The 21814-nt window shown below is 38.3% G+C and overlaps 1 protein-coding gene and 1 long non-coding RNA gene across 3 annotated transcripts in view; both read right to left on the bottom strand.

Moving 5' to 3' along the window:
- Positions 1-14318, bottom strand: part of LOC127420967 (histone-lysine N-methyltransferase SETDB1-A-like) — a 41919-nt gene extending 27601 nt beyond the window's left edge. Inside the window, exons 1-4 of one of the 2 annotated variants that reach the window (XM_051663625.1) lie at positions 14085-14318; positions 13940-13996; positions 5836-6033; positions 47-252 (exon numbers count right to left, since the gene is read on the bottom strand). In XM_051663625.1, coding sequence (XP_051519585.1) covers positions 47-252; positions 5836-6026 — 397 coding nt within the window. In that variant the 5' untranslated portion in view covers positions 6027-6033; positions 13940-13996; positions 14085-14318. The remainder of the gene's footprint in view (positions 1-46; positions 253-5835; positions 6034-13939; positions 13997-14084) is intronic. The other variant, XM_051663624.1, reaches the window with a different exon arrangement.
- Positions 14319-15480: 1162 nt separating this feature from the next.
- Positions 15481-20627, bottom strand: LOC127420968 (uncharacterized). Its single transcript, XR_007893921.1, has 3 exons — positions 20512-20627; positions 15746-15814; positions 15481-15631 (listed from the first exon to the last, which is right to left on the bottom strand). It is a non-coding gene; the product is annotated as an uncharacterized LOC127420968 (long non-coding RNA).
- Positions 20628-21814: the final 1187 nt, after the last annotated feature.

The raw sequence follows: 21814 nt of genomic DNA, 5'->3' as shown, positions 1-21814 counted from the left end.
CCCTAACAACACTTAAGAAAATTCCATAAACATGCATGTCTCCTACCTCCCAGATCAATGACAAAAAGATCATTATCCTCCTCATCACAGCCAGTAATGTTATCTCCGTCGTCCTCATCATCATCTGTGATATGAATGACATCCTGCGGTTCCTTGACCCCTTCTCCTTCCTCCTCCGAGTCCACGTCTCGGTACTCCAGTCCCAACATTCCATAAAGACCTTTCATCACTGACTCACACTCAAGGACTGATCTGACATAGACACCAAATACAGCCAATCAGAGACTTATGGTTAAAGTATGGACTAACATCATCCATATACATTTGCAATAATTCTACTTTGATATTTTTGAAAAGCATGGAGATACATGAAACACCAAAATTAACATAAAACTAACATACATAACTTGGATTCACTTTAGAGACACCAATGGAAACCTTGGCTGATACCTTGGTTGATCAATTTGATATAAAAAATGTTGTTCTAGCTGATAACTGGTTTGATTGTAGAAGTTAAAAATCTTGTTTTGCTCTAATCTAAGGTTTTACATGCCATAAGAACATTTTAATGTACAGTAGAAAAGACAGATAAGTAGATAATACTTGCCACAGAAAAAGAGTACACAGTTTGAATTGAACATATATATATATATATATATATACACACACATACACACACACACACACACACAGGTGGCCAAAAGTTTGGAATAATGTACAGATTTTGCTCTTGCGGTAAGAAATTGCTACTTTTATTCGCCAAAGTGGCATTCAACTGATCATAATGTATAGTCAGGACATTAATAACGTGAAAAATGACTATTACAATTTGAAGAAAAAAAAAAAAAAAAAAAAAAAGAATTCCTCCACGTCCAACAATGACAGCTTTGCAGATTCTTGGAATTCTTGCTGTCAGTTTGTCCAGATACTCAGGTGACATTTCACCCCACACTTCCTGTAGCACTTGCCATAGATGTGGCTGTCTTGTCGGGCACTTCTCACGCACCTTACAGTCTAGCTGATCCCACAAATCTCAATGGGGTTAAGATCCATAACACTCTTTTCCAATTATCTGTTGTCCAATGTCTGTGTTTCTTTGCCCACTCTAACCTTTTCTTTTTGTTTTTCTGTTTCAAAAGTGGTTTTTTCTTTGCAATTTTTCCCATAAGACCTGCACCCCTGAGTCTTCTTTACTGTTGTACATGAAACTGGTGTTGAGTGGGTAGAATTCAATGAAGCTGTCAGCCAAGGACATGCGAGTCTATTTCTCAAACTAGAGACTCTGATGTACTTATCCTCTTGTTTAGTTGTACATCTGGCCTTCCACATCTCTTTCTGTCCTTGTTAGAGCCAGTTGTCCTTTGTCTTTGAAGACTGTAGTGTACACCTTTGTATGAAATCTTCAGTTATTTGGCAATTTCAAGCATTGTATACCCTTCATTCCTCAAAACAATGATTGACTGACGAGTTTCTGAAGAAAGCTGTTTCTTTTTTACCATTTTTGACCTAATATTGACCTTAAGACATGCCAGTCTATTGCATACTGTGACAACTCAAAAACAAACAAAGACAATGTTAAGCTTCATTTAACAAACCAAATAGCTTTCAACTGTGTTTGATATAATGGCAAGTGATTTTCTAGTACTAAATTAGCAATTTAGCATGATTACTCAAGGATAAGGTGTTGGAGTGATGGCTGCTGGAAATGGGGCCTGTCTAGATTTGATCAAAAATTATATTTTTCTGACTCCTAAGCAACCAAATTGGCCCGGTTGCTAGGGAAGGTACAGTCACATGGGGTAACCTCCTCGTGGTCGCTATAATGTGGTTTTTGCTCTCGGTGGGGTGCGTGATGAGTTGTGTGTGGATGCCACGGAGAATAGCATGAAGCCTCCACACGCACTATGTCTCCGCGGTAACGCACTCAAGCCACGTGATAAGATGCGCGGATTGACGGTCTCAGACACGGAGGCAACCGGATTGACATACGGGTGGCAGAGATTTGTCCTCCGCCACCCGGATTGAGGCGAGTCACTACGCCACCACGAGGACTTAGAGCGCATTGGGAATTGGGATTTCCATATTGGGGAGAAAAGGGGAGGAGAAAAAAAAAAGAATGTGAAATGTCAGAATAAGAGTAGAGAGAATGATTTGACAGCTTTTACTCCTTTCATCACATTCCCAGTGGGTCAGAAGTTTACATACACTTTGTTAATATTTGGTAGCATTGCCTTTAAATTGTTTAACTTGGGTCAAACATTTTTGGTAGCCATCCACAAGCTTCTCACAAAAAGTTGCTGGAATTTTGGCCCATTCCTCCAGACAGAACTGGTGTAACCAAGTCAGGTTTGTAGGCCTCCTTGCTCGCACACGCTTTTTCAGTTCTGCCCACAAATTTTCTATTGGACTGAGGTCAGGGCTTTGTGATGGCCACTCCAATACCTTGACTTTGTTGTCCTTAAGCCATTTTGCCACAACTTTAGAGGTATGCTTGGGGTCATTGTCCATTTGGAAGACCAATTTGCAACCGAGCTTTAACTTCCTGGCTGATGTCTTGAGATGTTGCTTCAATATATCCACATAAATTTCCTTCCTCATTATGCCATCTATTTTGTGAAGTGTACCAGTCCCTCCTGCAGCAAAGCACCCCCACAACATGCTGCTGCCACCCCCATGCTTCACAGTCGGGATGGTGTTCTTCAGCTTGCAAGCCTCACCCTTTTTCCTCCAAACATAAAGATGGACATTATTGCCAAACAGTTAAATTTTTGTTCCATCAGACCAGAGGACATTTCTCCAAAAAGTAAGATCTTTGTCCCCATATGCACTTGCAAACTATAGTTTGGCTTTTTTATGGCGGTTTTGGAGCAGTGGCCTCTTCCTTGCTGAGCAGCCTTTCAGGTTATGATGGCTGCGTGGTCCCATGGTGTTTATACTTGCGTACTATTGTTCGTACAGATGAACGTGGTACCTCCAGGCATTTGGAAATTGCTCCCAAGGATGAACCAGACTTGTGGAGGTCCACAATTTTTCTTGGCTGATTTAGATTTTCCCATGATGTCACACAAAAGAGGCACTGAATTTGAAGGTAGGCCTTAAAATACATCCTCAGGTACACCTTCAATTGACTTTAATTAGCCAATTAGCCTATCAGAAGCTAATTGCCTAAAGGCTTGACATCATTTTCTGGAATTTTCCAAACTGCTTAAAGGCACAGTTAACTTAGTGTAAGTAAACCTCTGACCCACTGGAATTGTGATATAGTCAATTAAAAGTGAAACAATCTGTCTGTAAACAACTGTTGGAAAAATTACTCATGTCATGCACAAAGTAGATGTCCTTAACGACTTGCCAAAACTATAATTTGCTAATATGAAATCAGTGGACTGGTTAAAAAATTAGTTTTAATGACTTCAACCTAAGTGTATGTAAGCTTCTGACTTCAACTGTAGATTTAAACAATGTTCATGATCACGCAGCCTTAGGATCGACAGATTTCTAGGGACCAATATGATCTGATAAAATATAAAATCAAATTCTCTTTGAATACAAATAAGACTTTATTGCTAATCTACAACATAAAACTAAACTATCACACATAGACAAGCATAAAACAGGTTAGTGAGTGAGCTGTAACAGAAGGTGAATGGAAATGATCTGTAACAGAGAAAATTTTACTTTATGGTGTCTATAGACCATGCCCTGAGAACCACTGATACTTCATTTAGAATACCTTGATTTGCTATCGGGTTACCCGAACTATTTAAATAAAACACCAGCACTTTCTAACAAAAGTCTGGAGGTGTACTTGCATTTCATTGCCTTGCTTTGGTTCTTTGGCTGGGTCCGTACAAAGTTCTGGTAGTGCTACGTCAACGTTTTGGACCTCTTGTTTAAGATCGTGGATGCCGGATAGTTCGGTGCTGGAATGACCATGCGGGGCTTTGAAGCAATGACTTCGACATCTTTGGAGAAGTCGGACAGGATGGAGTTTGAAAACTCCTGCGTTGCTCTTAAAAAGAACTCCTTTAGTATGCCGTAATTTGAGATCGGGTTACTCAAATTATATTAAAGAAAGCACCAGATTTCAGCGAAAGTCTGGAGGCCTGTACTTGCATTGATGGATGGGTGATGGAATGACCACGTAGAGCCCCGGAAGCGAGGCCTCCCGTAAGGGAGACTTGGGACTTCCCGGGACAGAGGTCAAAGTGTGTTTATGCCGTAGAGCAGAGAAGAGCATGCAAAAGAGTTGTCCAGGCTGGTCTTTTAAACATTTGTTTTGTCACACCCCGAAGAGGCTCTAAGCCAATCAGAGGCGGCTTTTCAGAGGGCCTGTGGTCAAAGTGTCCTCCCTTCAAGATAATTAATTTATGACCCTTTATTCTATGTTTCCTCAGTTTTCCCACTCAGAAAAAGAGCATGCTTTTATCCTGACTTTTATATAATGAAATCAGTGCAAGAGACATGACATTTGTTAACATCAACATTCTCTACGTAAACAGACAAGCATTTACATATGAAACATGACATAATTTTTCTTTGTGGTTACTTCACAACACATTAAAATTTGAATATACATTATTCTACATTGTATAAGGTCAGAATAATGCATTCTATGATTCTAACCACAGTTAGGCATCATGTGATGCATGTTAGCATATAAAACTTGGTTATGTGTGTTGTGAAGTGTAAAGTCAGATTTGAGTGAGTCCAGCAATTGTCAAAGTTCATAGATCCTTTTAAGCTGCTGTTTGCAGAATAACGAGCAGAGAGGATGTCTCATGATTCCTCTTAGTTTAATTTTAAGCATAGAAATAGGTTATGAAACAGAACAAAGAAGTGTTGGAATTGTGTGTTGTCCATTGCAATTAAGGGGGTTTCTTGAGGGAGTCTGCTTTAGCTCCGTGTCTTGGTAATGAAATTTTAGCACATGATGATTATAATGACCATCACCTCTGCCCTTTAGGGGTGAGGGTCTCCTTGCAGAGATCGCCGAGATGGCCGTATCAGTCATGTGACGGCCATTAACATGAGGTTTTTCTGGTCTTACCACAGGAACTAGAAGGGGGTGTAAAAGAAGGATTTGTGCTATCCTGGACAAGTTCCCTTTGTTCTCAAAACGATTAAGGTTAGGTAAATGTGCATTTCGTCTCATTTCCACAGGGTTGATTCAGACTTTAGGGCACAGTCTTGGCAGAGTCTTTAAATTTATTGCCCTAAGAAATTCCAGTGCAGACTGCGGGCCTCTTGGAAGGAAATATCAGTGTAAATCCTGGATTCAAGTCGTTCTGCATAGAAATTGTTAATTCTTCTACCCATAAGCCCTACAACATTCAGCCCATTTTCACTACCAAATTTGTACAAATAGGCTGCTTCATTTATATTGACGTTGCTTGAAAGGGAATGGAATATATAATAGTAGGAAGACGGAGCAATAACTGGAGAAAAACGTAAATTGCACTTGACCCACCCCATTAGCACTTTGCACATGCATTTGCTTACTAACCCACTTGCGCCTAGTCTTAGCAGATGCTTGAATGAGAATATCAAAAATTCATGACCAGGACCACTGACTTTGCAAGTATTATGTATTGCATAGCACTGCGCTTATGGCATAGCGCTCTTAAAATAGGGCACTAAAGGGTAGAAGATTTCAAATTCAAACTAGTCAAGGATTTTTTTTTGTGTGTGTGGATAATTTCGACTATCATGACCTAACCTACCAAAGAACAAATCCTAACCATTTTAACAATTAAATGTGTATAAGTTACACTAAAAAAATCTAATTAGACTTTGATCTAATTCACAAGCACTGCAGCAATCTTCTGAACTCACTCGCAGGCATTGCTGTACAGCAGACGGGTGAAGGTTGACTCCCTCTCCTTCTGCTTCACCCACTCCTCCACCTGCGACAGCTGCTCCCGTCTCTCCATCAGCTGAGGGTTTCGGTCCACCTCTGCCTGGATCCAGCGCTGCAGGTCCTCCTTCGTCATCCTCAGGAGGTTCTCATCTTTTCCACCACTCATCGCTTTACTGTTGGAGCAATATTACAGATGTTAATACAACAAAGTCCTGGCTCAGACAGCACTGACCAATTAACAAAAGCATTCAATCCAAGTCAAACAGAATTAGGGACATTTTACCAGCAGGAAAAGGATTGCTAAATACTGCAGTCACCTTTAACCAGGGGTGTAAAAAGTACTCAGAAGTGTCACGTGACGCCATACAAGGTTCTGATGTGTGAATAGTGAGCTCTGCGCACTTTGCTATTTTTAATACTTTTTATGTCATAAACTGATGAGATTCGATACACCCTGATCCTTAACTGTTCTAGGAAGACAATATGTCAAAGAATTCAAAATCCTCGGGCTCTAGAGACATTAAAAGACACTTACGTGCTCAAGCTGACTCCCCTGACAAGGCCGCGGACCAAGAGAGTCGATTTGGCCGGAGAAGTGAAGGAAATTCGGCGAGAATTGTTAAATGTGCCTGCAATGCTGACGGAGGTCGTTGCTGACTTGGAGGATCTTGCTGTAACACGTCGATCGATCACGGCTATGGAGACGAAATTCACTGAGGTGGTTACAAGAATGGGGGATGTTGAGAAATGGATCGATTATCTGGATTATCTGGGAATTAACTGCTAATCCGCTAGCGACCAAGGTGGATTTGAAGCACATCTGGGAGAAGTTGGAGGATTTGGAGAATCGTAACCGGAGGACTAACGTCCAAAATGTTGGAATTCCTGAGGACGAAGAAGGTCGGGATATGGTGAAATTCCTGGACGGGCTCTTTCAGAGTCTGCTCGACATAACAGGCCTTAAATTGAAAATCGATCGAACTCACAGGGTTCCGGCTTGGCGATCCGCTGAGGGAGACAGGCCCGGATCAATTCTGGCCAAATTTCTGAGATCATCCTATAAAGATCTTGTGTTATGTGAGTCAAGGAGTAAAGGAAGGCTTTCTTGGAAGAACCACAGCATTTTCTTGTTCCTAGACTTTGCGAATTCAACAAGAGAGAGACGTGATCGATTCAAGGAATGCAAGAAACTCTTACATCAATGGAAGGTCGCTTTTGCACTGATGTTCCTGGCCAAATTGAGAATAGATGCTAAGGATGGCCATAAAGTATTTACATGTCCCCAACAAGCAATGTCCTTCATAAAGTCAATGTTATTTTGTGGTTCTCACATTGCAGCTAAGTGGACCGACTCATTGAACATCCACTTGACCATCCGAGGAAGCTGAGTGCCTTTTTTGTTTCTTTTTGTGCTGGTTCCACCTAGCGGCTAGAGTTTGTTTTGCGGAGGAACACACCTTCGGGACAGTTATGTGGATGAATCTACATGTTCTTTGTGTTTATTCCGCCTATTGGCTGGAGTTTGTTTTATAGATTATCTTCTGTTGTGTAATTCTGTTTTACAAAATTTGTACAGAAACACCGGACTTGAGCAATCCGAAGCAAAGTTGTCACGGGGGCTCTCGTAGGCGTACATGGACTGTTTGAGTTTAGAGGGATGGACGCCAGTTGGAAATGTCATGCGTGTCGTCCTGTCGTGTTTTTTTCTGTTTGTTTGGTTCGGGGGGAAGTTTGGGGTTTGATTGTTGCACTAATGTGGAATATGGTCTTTATCATTTTATTTTTGACACACAATCAAGTTTTTCTAATATGTCAAATGTAGATTGTCTCTCTCCACGTGGAATGTGAATGGGTTGGGGCAGCCCATAAAAAGAAGGAAAGTTATTTCTCTTCTTAAACGTAAGAAATATGATATAGTGTTTCTTCAAGAAACGCATCTTTCCCCGTAGGAAGCTGAACAATTTGGGTAGATATGGGGGTGGACATGTTTTCTTTAGCTCTGGCTCAAGTAAGAGCAGGGGAGTCATTACACTGATAAGCATTCACAATTCAAATGTCTCAAACAGATTAAAGATATATTAGGAAGATTCATTATTGTTTTAACAGAAATTCAGGGCCAAAGTTTGATTTTGGCTAATATTTACACACCTAATGTTGATGATCAGGGCTTTTTTATAGATCCTGAAGGGATGTTCAAGCCACTGGCACCCCTCATGATATAATATTGTGAGGAGACTTTAATCTATTGATGGACTCAGTCCTTGACCATAGTGAAGCAAAAGTGTGTAAGCCCCCTAGAGCAACACTGTTGCTTCACAGGATGTGTAAAAATCTTGGTCTTACAGATATTTGGAGACTTTTGAACCCATCTGGTAGGGACTATAATTTTTTTTCATCAGTCCATAAGATTTATTCTAGAATAGATTTTTTTTTTATATATCCAAGTCCCTCATTTCATCGGTTGTTGATTGCTCAATTGGAAACATCTTAGTCTCAGATCACGCCCTGGTGAGTTTAGAGGTGTTGACACATACAGATAAAAAGAAATCATATAGTTGGTGCTTTAATGTATCCCTTTTGCAAAATCCTGAATTTCAACAAATGTATAAGGCTGAAATCAATGTTTATATGGAAACCAACTGGTCCTCAGTATCCTATGTGGGCGGCGCTTGGGAAGCACTTAAGGTGGTTCTTAGGGGTCGGATCATACAGTATGCCTCATTCATCAAAAAATCCAAAGCACGAGAACTCGTGGAGTTGGAAGAGAATATTAAAAGTGCCGAGGCAGGGCTGAAGCGCTGAATGTCGTCTGATGGCCTCAGAGAATTGACCTGATTGAAATACAGATATAATACTATTTTGTCACGGAAGGTGGAGTTTTGGCTATTCAGGGCAAGACAGTCATACATTGAGTCGGGGGACAAAGCAGGGAAGCTTTTGGCTAGATATATAAAGCAGTGAAATCTGTCCCTTTTATATAAAGTGAAATCTGCTGGTGGTGAAATATTTACCTCAGCCATGGGTTGCCCTCTTTTCCCATTATTGTTCTGTCTTGCCCTGGAACCATTAGCAGCCGCGATAAGAAAGGAAGATGATTTTCCAGGGGTGGTGGCAGGAGGTATGGCACATAAGCTTTTGCTTTACACAGATGATATTTTATTATTTGTCTCCGACCCCACTAGATCTATGCCTTGCCTCCACAGAATTATTAGTTCCTTTTCTAAGTTCTCAGGATACAGAGTCAATTGGTCTAAATCCGAAGCTTTGGCTCTGACAGCGTACTGCCAGTAATGGCTTTTCAGCTGGGTGCCTTTCAGTGGCCCAAACAGGGCATTCAATTTTTGGGCATTTTATTCCTAGCAAATTTGTGTGATTTAGTTAAGAGTTAATTTTGACCCCTTAATAAAAAGGTCTGAGCGATGTAGGCAGGTGGGCTTCATTAAATTTTTCTATGATTGGGAAGGTTAATGTTATAAAAATGAATTGTATTCCAAAATTCAACTACCTGCTACAATCTATCCCTGTAGATGTACCCATCTCTTATTTCAAGCAATGTGATAGCATAGCAAAGTCCTTCATTTGGAATGGGAAACGTCCCAGATTACATTTCAATAAATTACTTAGGCCGATTGACAAAGGTGGGCTAGGCCTACCCAAGATTTTGTTGTATTATTATGCATTCGGTCTCCGACATTTGGCTCATTGGTCACTTCCACCTGAGAGAGCCCCTCCCTGGTTTTATATTGAACAGGAAGTTCTTGCCTCTATTTTGCCATTGCAACGCCTTTCTATTAAACAAACCGGAGAAGTTAAGTTACACCCCGTTATCTCGCATTTGCATGTGGTATGGACAAGTGTCCAGAGTGTTTAATTCTGACATTTATTTAAAGGTTGCCTCGAGCATATGGCTGAACCCAAATTTATGTATTAATAAGTTCCCTTTCTGCTGGTCAGAGTGGATTGTGAGGGAGGTTAATAGACTCGATGACCTATATGAGAGTGGAGTGTTGATATCCTTTGAAAATATGGTTCAACATTTTAGGATTCCCTGATCTCAGTTCTTTAGGTATTTACAGCTGCACCACCAGCTCTATACTATTTTTGGGAGTAGCATACACCCCCCTAAAGCGGCAGATACTCTGGAAGTGGTGATTACTGCTTTTGGAAAAGGTCATGAGGCACCAGTGAATTACTCCCTGTTAATTCAGAGTCTGGGGGATGGAGCTTCAACTTCTTAAGAGATTATGGGAGAAAGATTTAAACTTGTATTGGAGGAGGGAGAGTGGGCTAGGATTCTAAAAAACGTAAACTCTACATCTAGAGATGCAACGGTGCATCTGATGAAATTTAAGATTTTACATCGAGTCTATTGGACCCCCTGTAGATTGTATAGGCTTGGTCTTAAAGACACACCCACTTGCTGGCAATGCCAATCAGAAGACGGGGACACAACCCATGTTTTTTGGGGATGTGTTAAGAGCCAAGAATTTTGGTTGAGGGTTCAGAGCTTTATGCGTGACGTACCGGACACCCAATTTTCATTTTGCCCAAGACTCTGTATCTTGATGGGGCAGTCATTAATATTGGGGATAGATATTTATAAAGTTGGGTCCTAACCGGAGCTATGATCGGCAGACGAATCATCCTCAGGGGATGGAAGTCGGTGGGGGCACCCTCGTTTCGGGAGTGGTGCGGGTAGATGGTCAGGGTGGCGGCATTCAAGGAGGTGATTTATAAAACGCTGGGAAAATGGGATTTGTTTGACAGGAAGTGGGGTGGATATTTGGCTTTTTTTGGAGGGTTGTCAGGGAGGGGCAGTGGAGAGGGATTTGTAGTTTAGATGTGTATGTGCATTCTTGTTGTTTTTTTATTTTTATGTTCTAATTGTTGGTTACCACTGTAGTGCATGTTTGTGTCGGGTGTTCGGGGGGAGGGGTTTAATGTATGTAATTGATTCCGTATTTTATGTTGTGTTTGTTTGTGTTAAGAATGGAATCAATAAAAACTGTTAACAAAAAAAAAAAAAAAAAAAAAAAAAAGTACTCAAATTATACTTAAGTGAGAGTATGGATACTGAGTGAAAATTTTACTTAATTAAAAGTCCAATTATCAAGCCAAAAACATACTTGAGTGAAAGTAAAAAAAGTTCACATTAAATTTCAAAAAATTAAAAAAGTATTTTTTTTTCCTAGCTAGAATGAAATCAAGAGAGCTAATTGTGTGTCTCCGACAACTGTCATATTTATCCCCCAGTGGCATTTGCAACCTGTTCATAGAATCATGTTACAATAACTACATTTTTGCAAAATAACTGTTATGTGTCACTCAAATCACAAGTAAAATGGCAGATTATCAGTTCATAAACACCTTTTGCGCTGTTCCTCACACAATGGCATCTTGCCATATAAACACCTTAATGTTTGCATTACATTACCAACTACACGTACAAGCTTGTTGAAGTGTGATCAAATTTCGCATTAGCTCAACTGATAGTGCTGCTTATGCGATACAAAGAACCGGAGTACGAGTTCAGAAGAGCACGCGAGTTGAAACATGAGCCGAAAGTGTCACAGAAGCACCAAAAAATTACGTGGTTGCTTCAGAAATTGTGTTTTTCATCTCACATTTGCTTTTTATGACACTATCAGTTAGGTTCAGGTTTACAGTGTCATGGAATATTAAAGTCTCTTTTCCCTCTCAGCAAGAAAACTCTCGAAGTCCAGGGTTCCAGATGTCAAAAGTTAGGTTTCATTGAGCAAAACAACAAAACCTGAGATGACAGCTGTTCATCTGATGCTCTCATTCCAAACTCTGATCTTTATACACTTTTGTTATCTTGAATCACCTCATACATATACCTCTCTTGCCATTTTATCCAATAGCTGTGTTGCTTTTATTTTCTCATTTTCCACAATTATTTCTCAATTTCTTTGGATTCTCTTTAACGGTGGAATCTTAACAATCAGCTTATTTTTTTAAATGACTTTTAAATTCATTTATTATGAAAGTATACATTTTAAGTAAATAGAATATAACAGTCTAAGCATAATAAGATAACTTAGCTATGCCATCCAGTGTCTGAGGAATATCTTCTCCACCTAGTACCATTGTGTTTGTTACGGCTGAGTGCACCTGTGTTCCTCACAGCATGATCACGTAGGCCTTACAGCCTTCTAACCTTTTTCCTGGATTATATAATGCCCAGGCTATTCTATATAAGTACTTTTTCTATAAAAATATACTATAATATTTTAAAATATACTATAATAGTTATTATTATAATTAATAGTTGCCTAACAACAACAACAACAACAACTCAGCAAACAAGGAGTAGAAATTCATAGATATTTAAAATTTAAATATTAAGGCAAGTGTAGAAATAAATTACATTTAATTACAAAAGACTTATATATATATATATATATATATATTATATTTGCAACATGAATGATCATTTTTTACTTCATAAACGTCCAATCTGTAGAAGTAGTAGGCATTTAGATTAAAGTTTAGGACAAAAACTGTCAATGTTTCTCACTTCGTGCTCATAGTTTTGAATGAATACATCACATTTAGTCAGGCGGTCACATACGGTCTAGTCGCACAAATATGTCAACATATCCGAAGCTCAAATCAGATCCAAAATTCTGCCTCTGCAGATGGCCGAAACTCCACACAGCCGCCGTGCCACACTCCATTTGAAATGGCTGACCTCTGGTCAGTCATCTGTCATTTGTCAGATGCAGTGAAAAGGCGGCTTCAGTCCAGTAAGACGAAAGAAAATGACTGCAAAAATGTAATGAGTACTTTTCAAGCTAAAATTAAATTGTAAGGAGTAAAAAGTACTATTTTTTATTTGGAAATGTAATTAAGTATTATAGTAGATTTTTATAGTAACATGAACTAAAACATAGAAAAGAACTAACATAGAAAGCCTGGACTTTGTGTGACCCAGGAGAGGGCATATGAGGATACTGAAAGTGCTGATGTTGCAAGAAACACTCTGTGCACTCAGCTGTAGCAGAGACAACGGTACTGAGACATGAGAAAACTCTGGGAAGCACAGCAAATTAAAGATTAACACAACCAATAATCAAAATAACTATATTATGCTCAGATTGTGATATATTATTCACTCAGAATGTATACTTTCATAATAAATGAATTTAAAAGTTTATTTTTTATTTTTTAAATGGACTAAAAACCAGGTTTCCACTATTAAAAAGAAGTCAGAGGCTCTGTGAAATAATGGTGGCAAACAGAATCCATTGGATACCAAAAATATTAAGAGGGCATAAACATGAGTTAATGCTAGATAATAAACTGTATAAAAAAGGAGGGTTTTGACCAAGAGATTCAGATCTCAGCTGACATCTCATGTTTGTTGGTTTGCTCAAAAACCTTTGACAAACTGGGACTCCTGACTTCTAGAGTCTTCTTAGAAAGAGGGAAGAAACGTTTTCCACGCTCCACAACAGTATTCAGTTAAATTGCACTCGAGTACAGTACAAATCCCCAAAAATAATACTTAAGTATGTATCCGCAATTACTTTACACCGCTGCCTTTAACAACCACTGTGACAGACATTGCTGAACACTAAAATTATAATTTGTGAATTTGCATAGACCATTTAACTTGCATTGCACACAGTATACATGCTTTGCACAGTATTGACATTATGAACTATTGTCATTGTTTAACATATTTATGCATATCTTTTATTTGCATGCAATATCTGTATGCATTGCTGAATTGTTGCAACTGATTATATATATATATATATATATATATATATATATATATATATATATATATATATATATACTTTTTGTTTTAAGCAATGAAGTTCTCTCACAAAACAGCTGCTGGTTAAATATATGCACATAATATAAAATAAATGGCTTCTGAGAATCATCAAACCCATTTGGGACAAGCACATGTAGAACGAAAAGTTAAAGACTCAGGACTGACAGATCAAACGGGATAACTGACAGTTCAATACAGGACTGAAAGAAGGCTTGACAACAAATGTATATTTATAAACATAAAACTTGTATTTTCCTTCCCTTAAAACTTACCACAAGGCCTAATACAACCAGCTGTGGATACTCCAATATGGCCTTGAAATAAAACACCTGCAGTAGTGTCCAGCAAGATAATTACTTAATGTGCAGTTTTCCCAACTTGCAGCTGCAATATTTGTGCAATTTGGAAGACACTTACATATCCGGCCTAAGCAGAGCCGCAGCAGCGGGGTTATCTCGCGAGCACCGTTTCCAGTTGTACACAACGCCGGTTTGTATTTCGAACAAGTAAAAGTCTGCTGGTACTGCAATGAGTCTTTACGCATAGCCTAAAATCTCCAAAACCAAACATAAAAGTAATAAAAAGGTACAAATTAACTAAAAACACATGGAGGGCAAGAATAAGTACATCGCTAACGTAGTGGCGACTGAAGATCCTGCATAAAGCATTCTGATTGGTTCAGAGGACGTTGACGCGAGAGCATTAGCTCCTCCCACAATCCGCTTCAATCACAGCAAAATATTTATGATCGTGGAAATAGAATGGAAATTATCATGAAACGGGGAAATTTTCCCTAGATAGTCAGTTATAATATATCTAAAGAAACTAACTGTACTGTAATGTTTCACCGAGTATTTTCTATTGAATGGCTGCTCACTGCTCAGGTGTAAATCGTCGAGCACTTTTGATGTAACGCGGACTGTACTGTCATGTGGCATGTGTTACTTTTCTCAGCGCTAGTAAGGATGAACCAATCACAGTCGTTTGTAGATAGAAGACGCATGAGCAGAGCGCTGCAAATGGAACAGCGAGTATAGAAAGACATGTTCTTTTAACAATTTTACAGTATTAAAGCACATTTATTTTCAAGTGCTTTATTTTCAGAAACAAATTAAACAGAAGCATGATGCAACGAAACATAATACATGATACAACAATCCATCCACTTTCTATAGCCGCTTGTCCTATGCAGGGTCGCTGGGAGTGCTGGAGCCTATCCCAACTGTCTCAGGGTGAAAGCAGGAAACACCTTGAACAGGTGACATCAAAGAGTACAACGAAATGTTTTACCATATAAAAAAAATAAAAAAATAGAAAAACAAACAAACAAACAACCAAAACTAAATTATTATTTAACCACATAGCCCATACGACACAAGTGATAGCAACACTGTGAAGCAAAAATAAAATATACAGTGTGTAGTTGATAAATAACATGCATGGACTGTTTTTATTAACATCTAGATTGTAGGTTAAAAATGTTTAATAAATTAGTAAAATTGATATCTTAGGTTGTGTAACTGGTCACTGGTTTCTTTTAAGCTTTTTGAAACACCCATTTGCCTTCAATGTCATTTTAAACATTATTATATTAAATAGCATTGCAAAGATATGCAAAAAATATTTAATTATATAATATAACAAATATTAATCAAAATGAAAATGAATAACTGGCACAATCAACACATTCTGGAACCTTGCGGAGAGTTGACGCAAGTATTTCTTGTGTTAATCTAGCTACCTGTCCAGTCATTCACCCTGCACACCTTTGGAGGGACAGAATTCAGTTCACTGCTTAACACACCTGAGCAATATGAATGGCACCTGCATCCCCGATACTATTAAAGGCCAAGTTAAGTGACAGGAGGTTTTTGTTGGCAGAGTGTAGAGTTGAAAGAACTGAGCCAATCAGGCGAGCTCCCTCCTCTCCTACATGACTGTTGTGCAGTGATATGTCTGTCAGCCTAGCATGGACATAGAAAGCTATTTGAAATGGGCTGAGTGAAGAATGTATTAAGTCAACATGAGAGAGATAAATTATTTAAGTGTATGTGAGTTAACAAATGAGAATGACTTACATGCTGTCCTCCCCTATGAGTAAGTGATAACTCTGCTCAGGAAGTGGATTACCATCCAAAACCAATTTCCTAGAACAGACATCAGTTAAAAAAAGACTTCATTATCTTTACAGTATCTGTAATCATACTACTGAATTATTTTAAAATGAGATCCTTTTTCTTTTTTTTTTTTTTGAACACGTGCCAAGCCAGCAATATTTTACATAAGATTTACCTAGTCTTCCAAAAGTTGACGTCATGCACTAAAAGCAGTAAAAATACACCTTAACCCATCAATGCACACCTCGGGTCTTTAGTGACCCATGCCTCATTCCACCTTCCTGTACCTCATCCATTTTTGGAGTTATGCTCACACATCTTTAGTATTGCCCAACCTTTTTCTTCTGAATAGCGTAAAATTGCAAAAAATATATATATTTTTTTATAACTGCTTAATTACCAAAAGTTTATAGGGTCATTAAAGACCTGAGATATGTAATAGTGCTGTTTTTTTATGCGCTTCAAAAATTATTTGTTTATGATTATTTCTTATCTAAATAAGTTTACTGTCACAGGATATATTATTTCTTTTTTATTACAAGACAAATGAGTATTATATTCATACTATATCACTATACTGTATCACATTGATTTTCTGTGAGACAATGGTAAATTATCAGTATTTCATTTGCATGTAGTTTGTACACATACATGCTATTTGTTACTCAAGGTTTCTCTGATGTTTCAGTGATTGACTTGATTTAAATTTGACGTTGCTATTTGAAGAAGAAGCAACATGGAAGTAGACATGACTACTGTCATTTGGATTTGCGAACTACTAAAATTATGTAAACTGTGCATCTATTTACACTCAAAAATTGACTGAGAAAATACAAATGTGTAGTTTATGTGTAGATTATGTGTTATGTGTAGCTCTATATGTGTTTGACAGCCAGTTGCACCTAATGAAATTTCAGTGTGGGAGTAATGAATCCTGTTCTATATTTATTGCATAATCTCTAAGATATATGAAAAATAAAACATCAAAATATATCAGAATATATTATATTATATTATTTTCGCATTGCCTTGAAAATGTTTTGGAAACATTCTGGAAAACATGCAATCAGGGAAACATGCATCTGTGCATTTTGCAGATCCATTTGTGATAGATATACGTGCCAGGTCGCTAAAGACCCGAGGTATGTAATAAACCGATCACTCTGTCTGGAGGCAGGGCTCGGGGGACCAAGTTGTAATCTGACATTAAAGGGATGGCTGTAATTGGCTTTTTCTTCAATACAGTAGAGTTTTCATATGGGAAGATAAATGTTTTTTTGTTTTGTTTTTGCATTTAAGTCATTTTAATGTAATGGGGGCCAGCTGGTATGTGATAGCTGTGTGGTATGTGTTAACCTCACTTCCCTGGCCTCAAGAGGCGCACTAGCGACTGACACTAAAGGCTGTAGCCTTTAGCCTCCTTGTTAGCGTTCCCACATCCCATTCCGGCTGATGCCAGTTCGAATTCCACTCAGAGCAGTTCGAGCAGAATTCGAACAGTGGTGCAGATTCGAACCAGGGTTTCTGCGGCATGCTAACGAGGAGCCTCTAGCGTCAGACGTTAGGGCGCCTCTTGAGGCCAGGGTAGGGTTGCACCAGCTGTGCGTAAGGTCTTATGTAAGTTGGGACGTAAAGTTCACACTAAGGGCTTAGTAACTACTAGTTAGTTTGTAACTAAGTCAGTGCTTAATTTGGTTCTTAAGGCAAGACTTAACTAGTAGGTCGTAAGCACTCCGTAAAGTAATGCATAGTTGCATAATATGACGTTTACCTGTATTGATCCAATAAGCAGCCTTCAAATTTGTACACAGAACTGTTAAAATCCGTGAATTTTAATTTGATCTTGTTACGGTTGATGTTCAAACCTTGTTTGCTCACGTAACTGTCAGCTGTAATAAATTACATCCCCACTAAAATACGATATGTAATAAAAGTAGATTTGATAAATAATATATTTGCCCTGTGTAAATAACAATATATAGGAACTGTATCTAAAATAAATAAGGGGGGATAAATATATACTAATACAACAGGCTGGAAAAAATAGACATTTATTCATTTTAATATCTATATATATTTTGAATGTGTTGAAACTTGACACCGGGCGACGCATCCTGAAAACTGCACCGTTTGAACGGTTTCATGCTGAAGAGTTGCTTAAAAGTAATTTTTTTCTCTCTCTCGTAAATGTAAACAAATGTAAATGTCAACATTTTACTGTATGTTGAAAGGACTGATGCCTGTCACGCAAAACATGAGCTCACTGATGTCATAAAATATCAGTCTGCTTTTTTATTCCAAACGTTACTCCTGGTCGGAGGCTTCCATAAATACTTAGTTTATACGTAGGGTTACATTCTACTTAAGTTTAATGGTGCAACGCTCAAATTTTTAGTAGTGCTTAAATTGTGACTTAATGCCCATTTATGCCACAACTAGGCTAAGTTGTAACTTACGTATAGCTGGTGCAACTGGCCCCAGTGGAGTGAGGTTTACCAGTAGCGGATTTAAGCATGGGCGACATGTGCAGTTGGCCAGGGCAGCATCTTGGAGGGGGGGGGGGGGCGGCACGAGACCCCCACACAGACCCCCACACGCTGCTCTGCAGATCTTTGTTTTGAGCGCACTGTCTGTGCTCCCTCCACGCATCTCATCTCATGCACAGAATAACGGATGTGTTGCGTTCAATTGTATTTACAGTGCTCTAAATTCACTTTAACTGGCCACTACAAGTTACTATACAATTACAAATTGAAAATCTCATAACACTAGGATTTTGTGGACAGAAGCAGAGATGAGAGCATTTTACCATATTGAAATTCACAGGCACTCATTCAAAGGCTTTTGTTAACGCCGACTTCACACAGAAAATTTCTGCATTTTTTTAAACCAGATCACATAGCAATGCCGTGTACAAATTAATAAGTTATTAGAGAATATTACTTGTATAATAATAATAATAATAATAATAGTGTTGTTGTTATTAGTTATTGTAATACATTTGTAATCAGGGCTCGACATTAACACTTGTTTTTTAATTCGGCCAGAAAAATAGCCTGATTAAAACTTCAATAACGACAAAATAACCGGCTACATTTGTGATATTGTCTAGGCCTGTGTCACATATTACAAAGTTAATATTCTAACTAATTGGGTAGCTCAGCGAGTAAAGATGCTGGCTACCACCCCTGGAGTCGCGAGTTCGAATCCAGGGTGTGCTGAGTTACTCCAGCCAGGTCTCTTAAGCAACCAAATTGGCCCGGTTGCTAGGGAGGTTAGAGTCACATGGGGTAACCTCCTCGTGGTCGCTATAGTGTGTGGTTCTTGCTCTCGGTGGGGCGCACAGTGAGTTGTGCATGGACACCACAGAGAATAGCGTGAAGCCTCCACACGCGCTATGTCTCCGCAGTAACGCGCTCAACAAGCCACGTGATAAGACAGTCTCAGACGTGGCGGCAACTGAGATTCGTCCTTCGCCACTGGATTGAGGCGAGTCACTACGCCGCCACGAGGACTTAGAGTGCATTTGGAATTGGGCATTCCAAATTGGGGAGAAAAGGGGAGAAAATTACAATATATATATATATATATATATATATATATATATATATATACTTAATAATAATCCAGAGTGCATAACTGTATAATTCGTGAGCGATCGGTGTATGTGTGTGTGCTGAACATGCGCGTGTTCCAAAAATGCTCGTGCTAATGTTCACCTGAACAGTCAAATACATTTCAAAATTCCACCAAAATGCCCGTCTTGGTGAGGTATTCATGTAAACAGAGAGAGTGATGTGTTAAGTGAATGTAAACAGCAGAGAAAAAAGCGGATTTGTATTAAAATGTCTGACTTGTGAGTATAAATGTAAGCTAATAAACCTGCTGCCATCTAGTGTGTCATTATAATAATCAAACAACCAGAACAAGAAAACAAGAAAACACTCACTGCTCTTGACTGCGTAACTTTAGTAGCTTTAAAAAGTATTAATGTATTATAATCATACAGTGAAGACCAGTAGTAATTTCATATCGCATTTCATTCTGAATGTTTACTTGAATACTTGAAACTGCTGTTAAAAACTTTTAAAGCTGTCAAAAAAGCACTGTTTTCATAGTATTTTTTGTTCTATAATTTGTTTCTATATCTATTTCTATTCATTGCTGTTTTTATTGCTGTTTACTTTTTTACTGATGGTTCATAGTCTTGAATAATAACTTGAGAACTTGAAACAATTCTTACATAGTTAACAAATTAGTTACTGTTATTATTTGTTGTGGTATTGAAAGCTTGTATCAAGAATCGTCAAATTAAATGACTGACTACTAAAATTTTGTGCATTGTGACAATATATCATAATATACCAGACAAGTAACTTTTTTAGTCAGACAAGCGAATAACCAATTTACTTGTCCGAAGGACAAGCATGTGACAGTGCTTACTGAACTCACTGAATCAGTGTTGTTCAATGTTCAAATGACAGTGTAGCTAGCTACAGATCCACTTTTACAATATTTTTTTAATAAATGTAAAAATTAAAATGTTACACAAGAGCTGAATTATGAACACTGGCACATGGACTTCACAGTCATCTGGACAACAATATCAAAGGATGGTGAATATCTGGAGTTTTATTTACTTGTACTGGCAACCGTATAATTGGGGGGAAAAAATATTATTATAATAAAAAATTATATATATAATGCACAAGTACCATGGAATTTACCAATAGCTTCTCTCTCTCTGTAGTTGGTGACACTTGAGTTTCCTGCTTCAGCTTCACAGAAGGGTCTTTCACACCCATGAGCTCACAGAACTCCAGAAAGTCCAACTCTAGATTCCCTGAACACTGGTAGTCATCTAGTATATGACACCATAAAACAATGGAAATAAAATTGACTTTATGTGCCTGCATCCATCCATCTATCTATACAGTAATCTACCTGCAGTCTTTGGTGGTTCCTCCTCAGTCCCAGAATCCACCTTGGCCACTTTCTCCTTGGCAGACTTGTTTTCAACTCGTTTTTTAATCTTTTTAAGTGGAAAAATTATTCAGCTGCGACAGCAGATTAAAGCAAATTAACATAAAACAACATTTAAAAAAATAGATCAAAAACAATTCATCAGAATAATAACCTAATTATTTTTTTTTAATTCAGTACGAGCACTGTCGCTATGCTCAGTGTATGCTCAATGCTCTTGTATTCTGTTGCCATGTCAACAGAACGTGCTGATCGTCGTCACCCAAAATATAACGAATGATTTTGGCGCCACCCGGCGGATGAGACGAAACATCTCTGAGAAGTTGCTGCAAATACCGTTGTAAAGACCAGCTGAAAGTGTAGGTAAGAAAGCACAAAATAAAAAGAAAAAATCTATTCCTCATTTGTGAGGGGCTGTTCAGACCGAACGCGTTCTTGCACTAAGAATAAGCTAGACACGGCGCAACGAGTATAACAGAACACAGGTGTCTCCAGACGCGTTTTTAAAAGTTGACATTCTTGTTAAAGGGATAGTTCACCCCCAAATGAAAATTCAGTCATTGTTTACTCACCCCTGTGTTGTTATAACCCTGGGCCCTAACCACAATATACACTGAGGGGAACAAGTCCCCACCAATAATCAGATATGGTCATGAAATGGGAGGGAAATTTATATAAAAATTTAATTTTATATAATTTGATTCCGTATTTTCTGTTATGTTTATTTAATTTGTTGAATGAAATTAATACAAATTGTTAATAATAATAATAATAATAATAATAAAAGATTCCACTGGGGGATAAACACAATGTTTTGTGTATTTTCTTTTTGCTAGCCAGCTGTCATGTCATTGCACAAAAAGAAGGAAAAACAGACAAATTGCTTGCAGTGTATACACAGTGGTAGACTTGTACTGTGTGAACTTCTGTGTGAATTTTGTTTTATCTTTTAAAACCAAAAATTATAAAATTTTGGACCTTTATCGCATTTAAAGCCTTTATTCAGAAAATTATTGCATTCAGAGCCTTTACTATTTTAAAGGACCA

This window comes from Myxocyprinus asiaticus, chromosome 30 (assembly GCF_019703515.2).
Source record: "Myxocyprinus asiaticus isolate MX2 ecotype Aquarium Trade chromosome 30, UBuf_Myxa_2, whole genome shotgun sequence".
Lineage (NCBI taxonomy): Eukaryota > Metazoa > Chordata > Actinopteri > Cypriniformes > Catostomidae > Myxocyprinus > Myxocyprinus asiaticus.
Note: the sequence above shows the minus strand (reverse complement) of the source record. Positions and strands in the feature narration are given on the sequence as shown.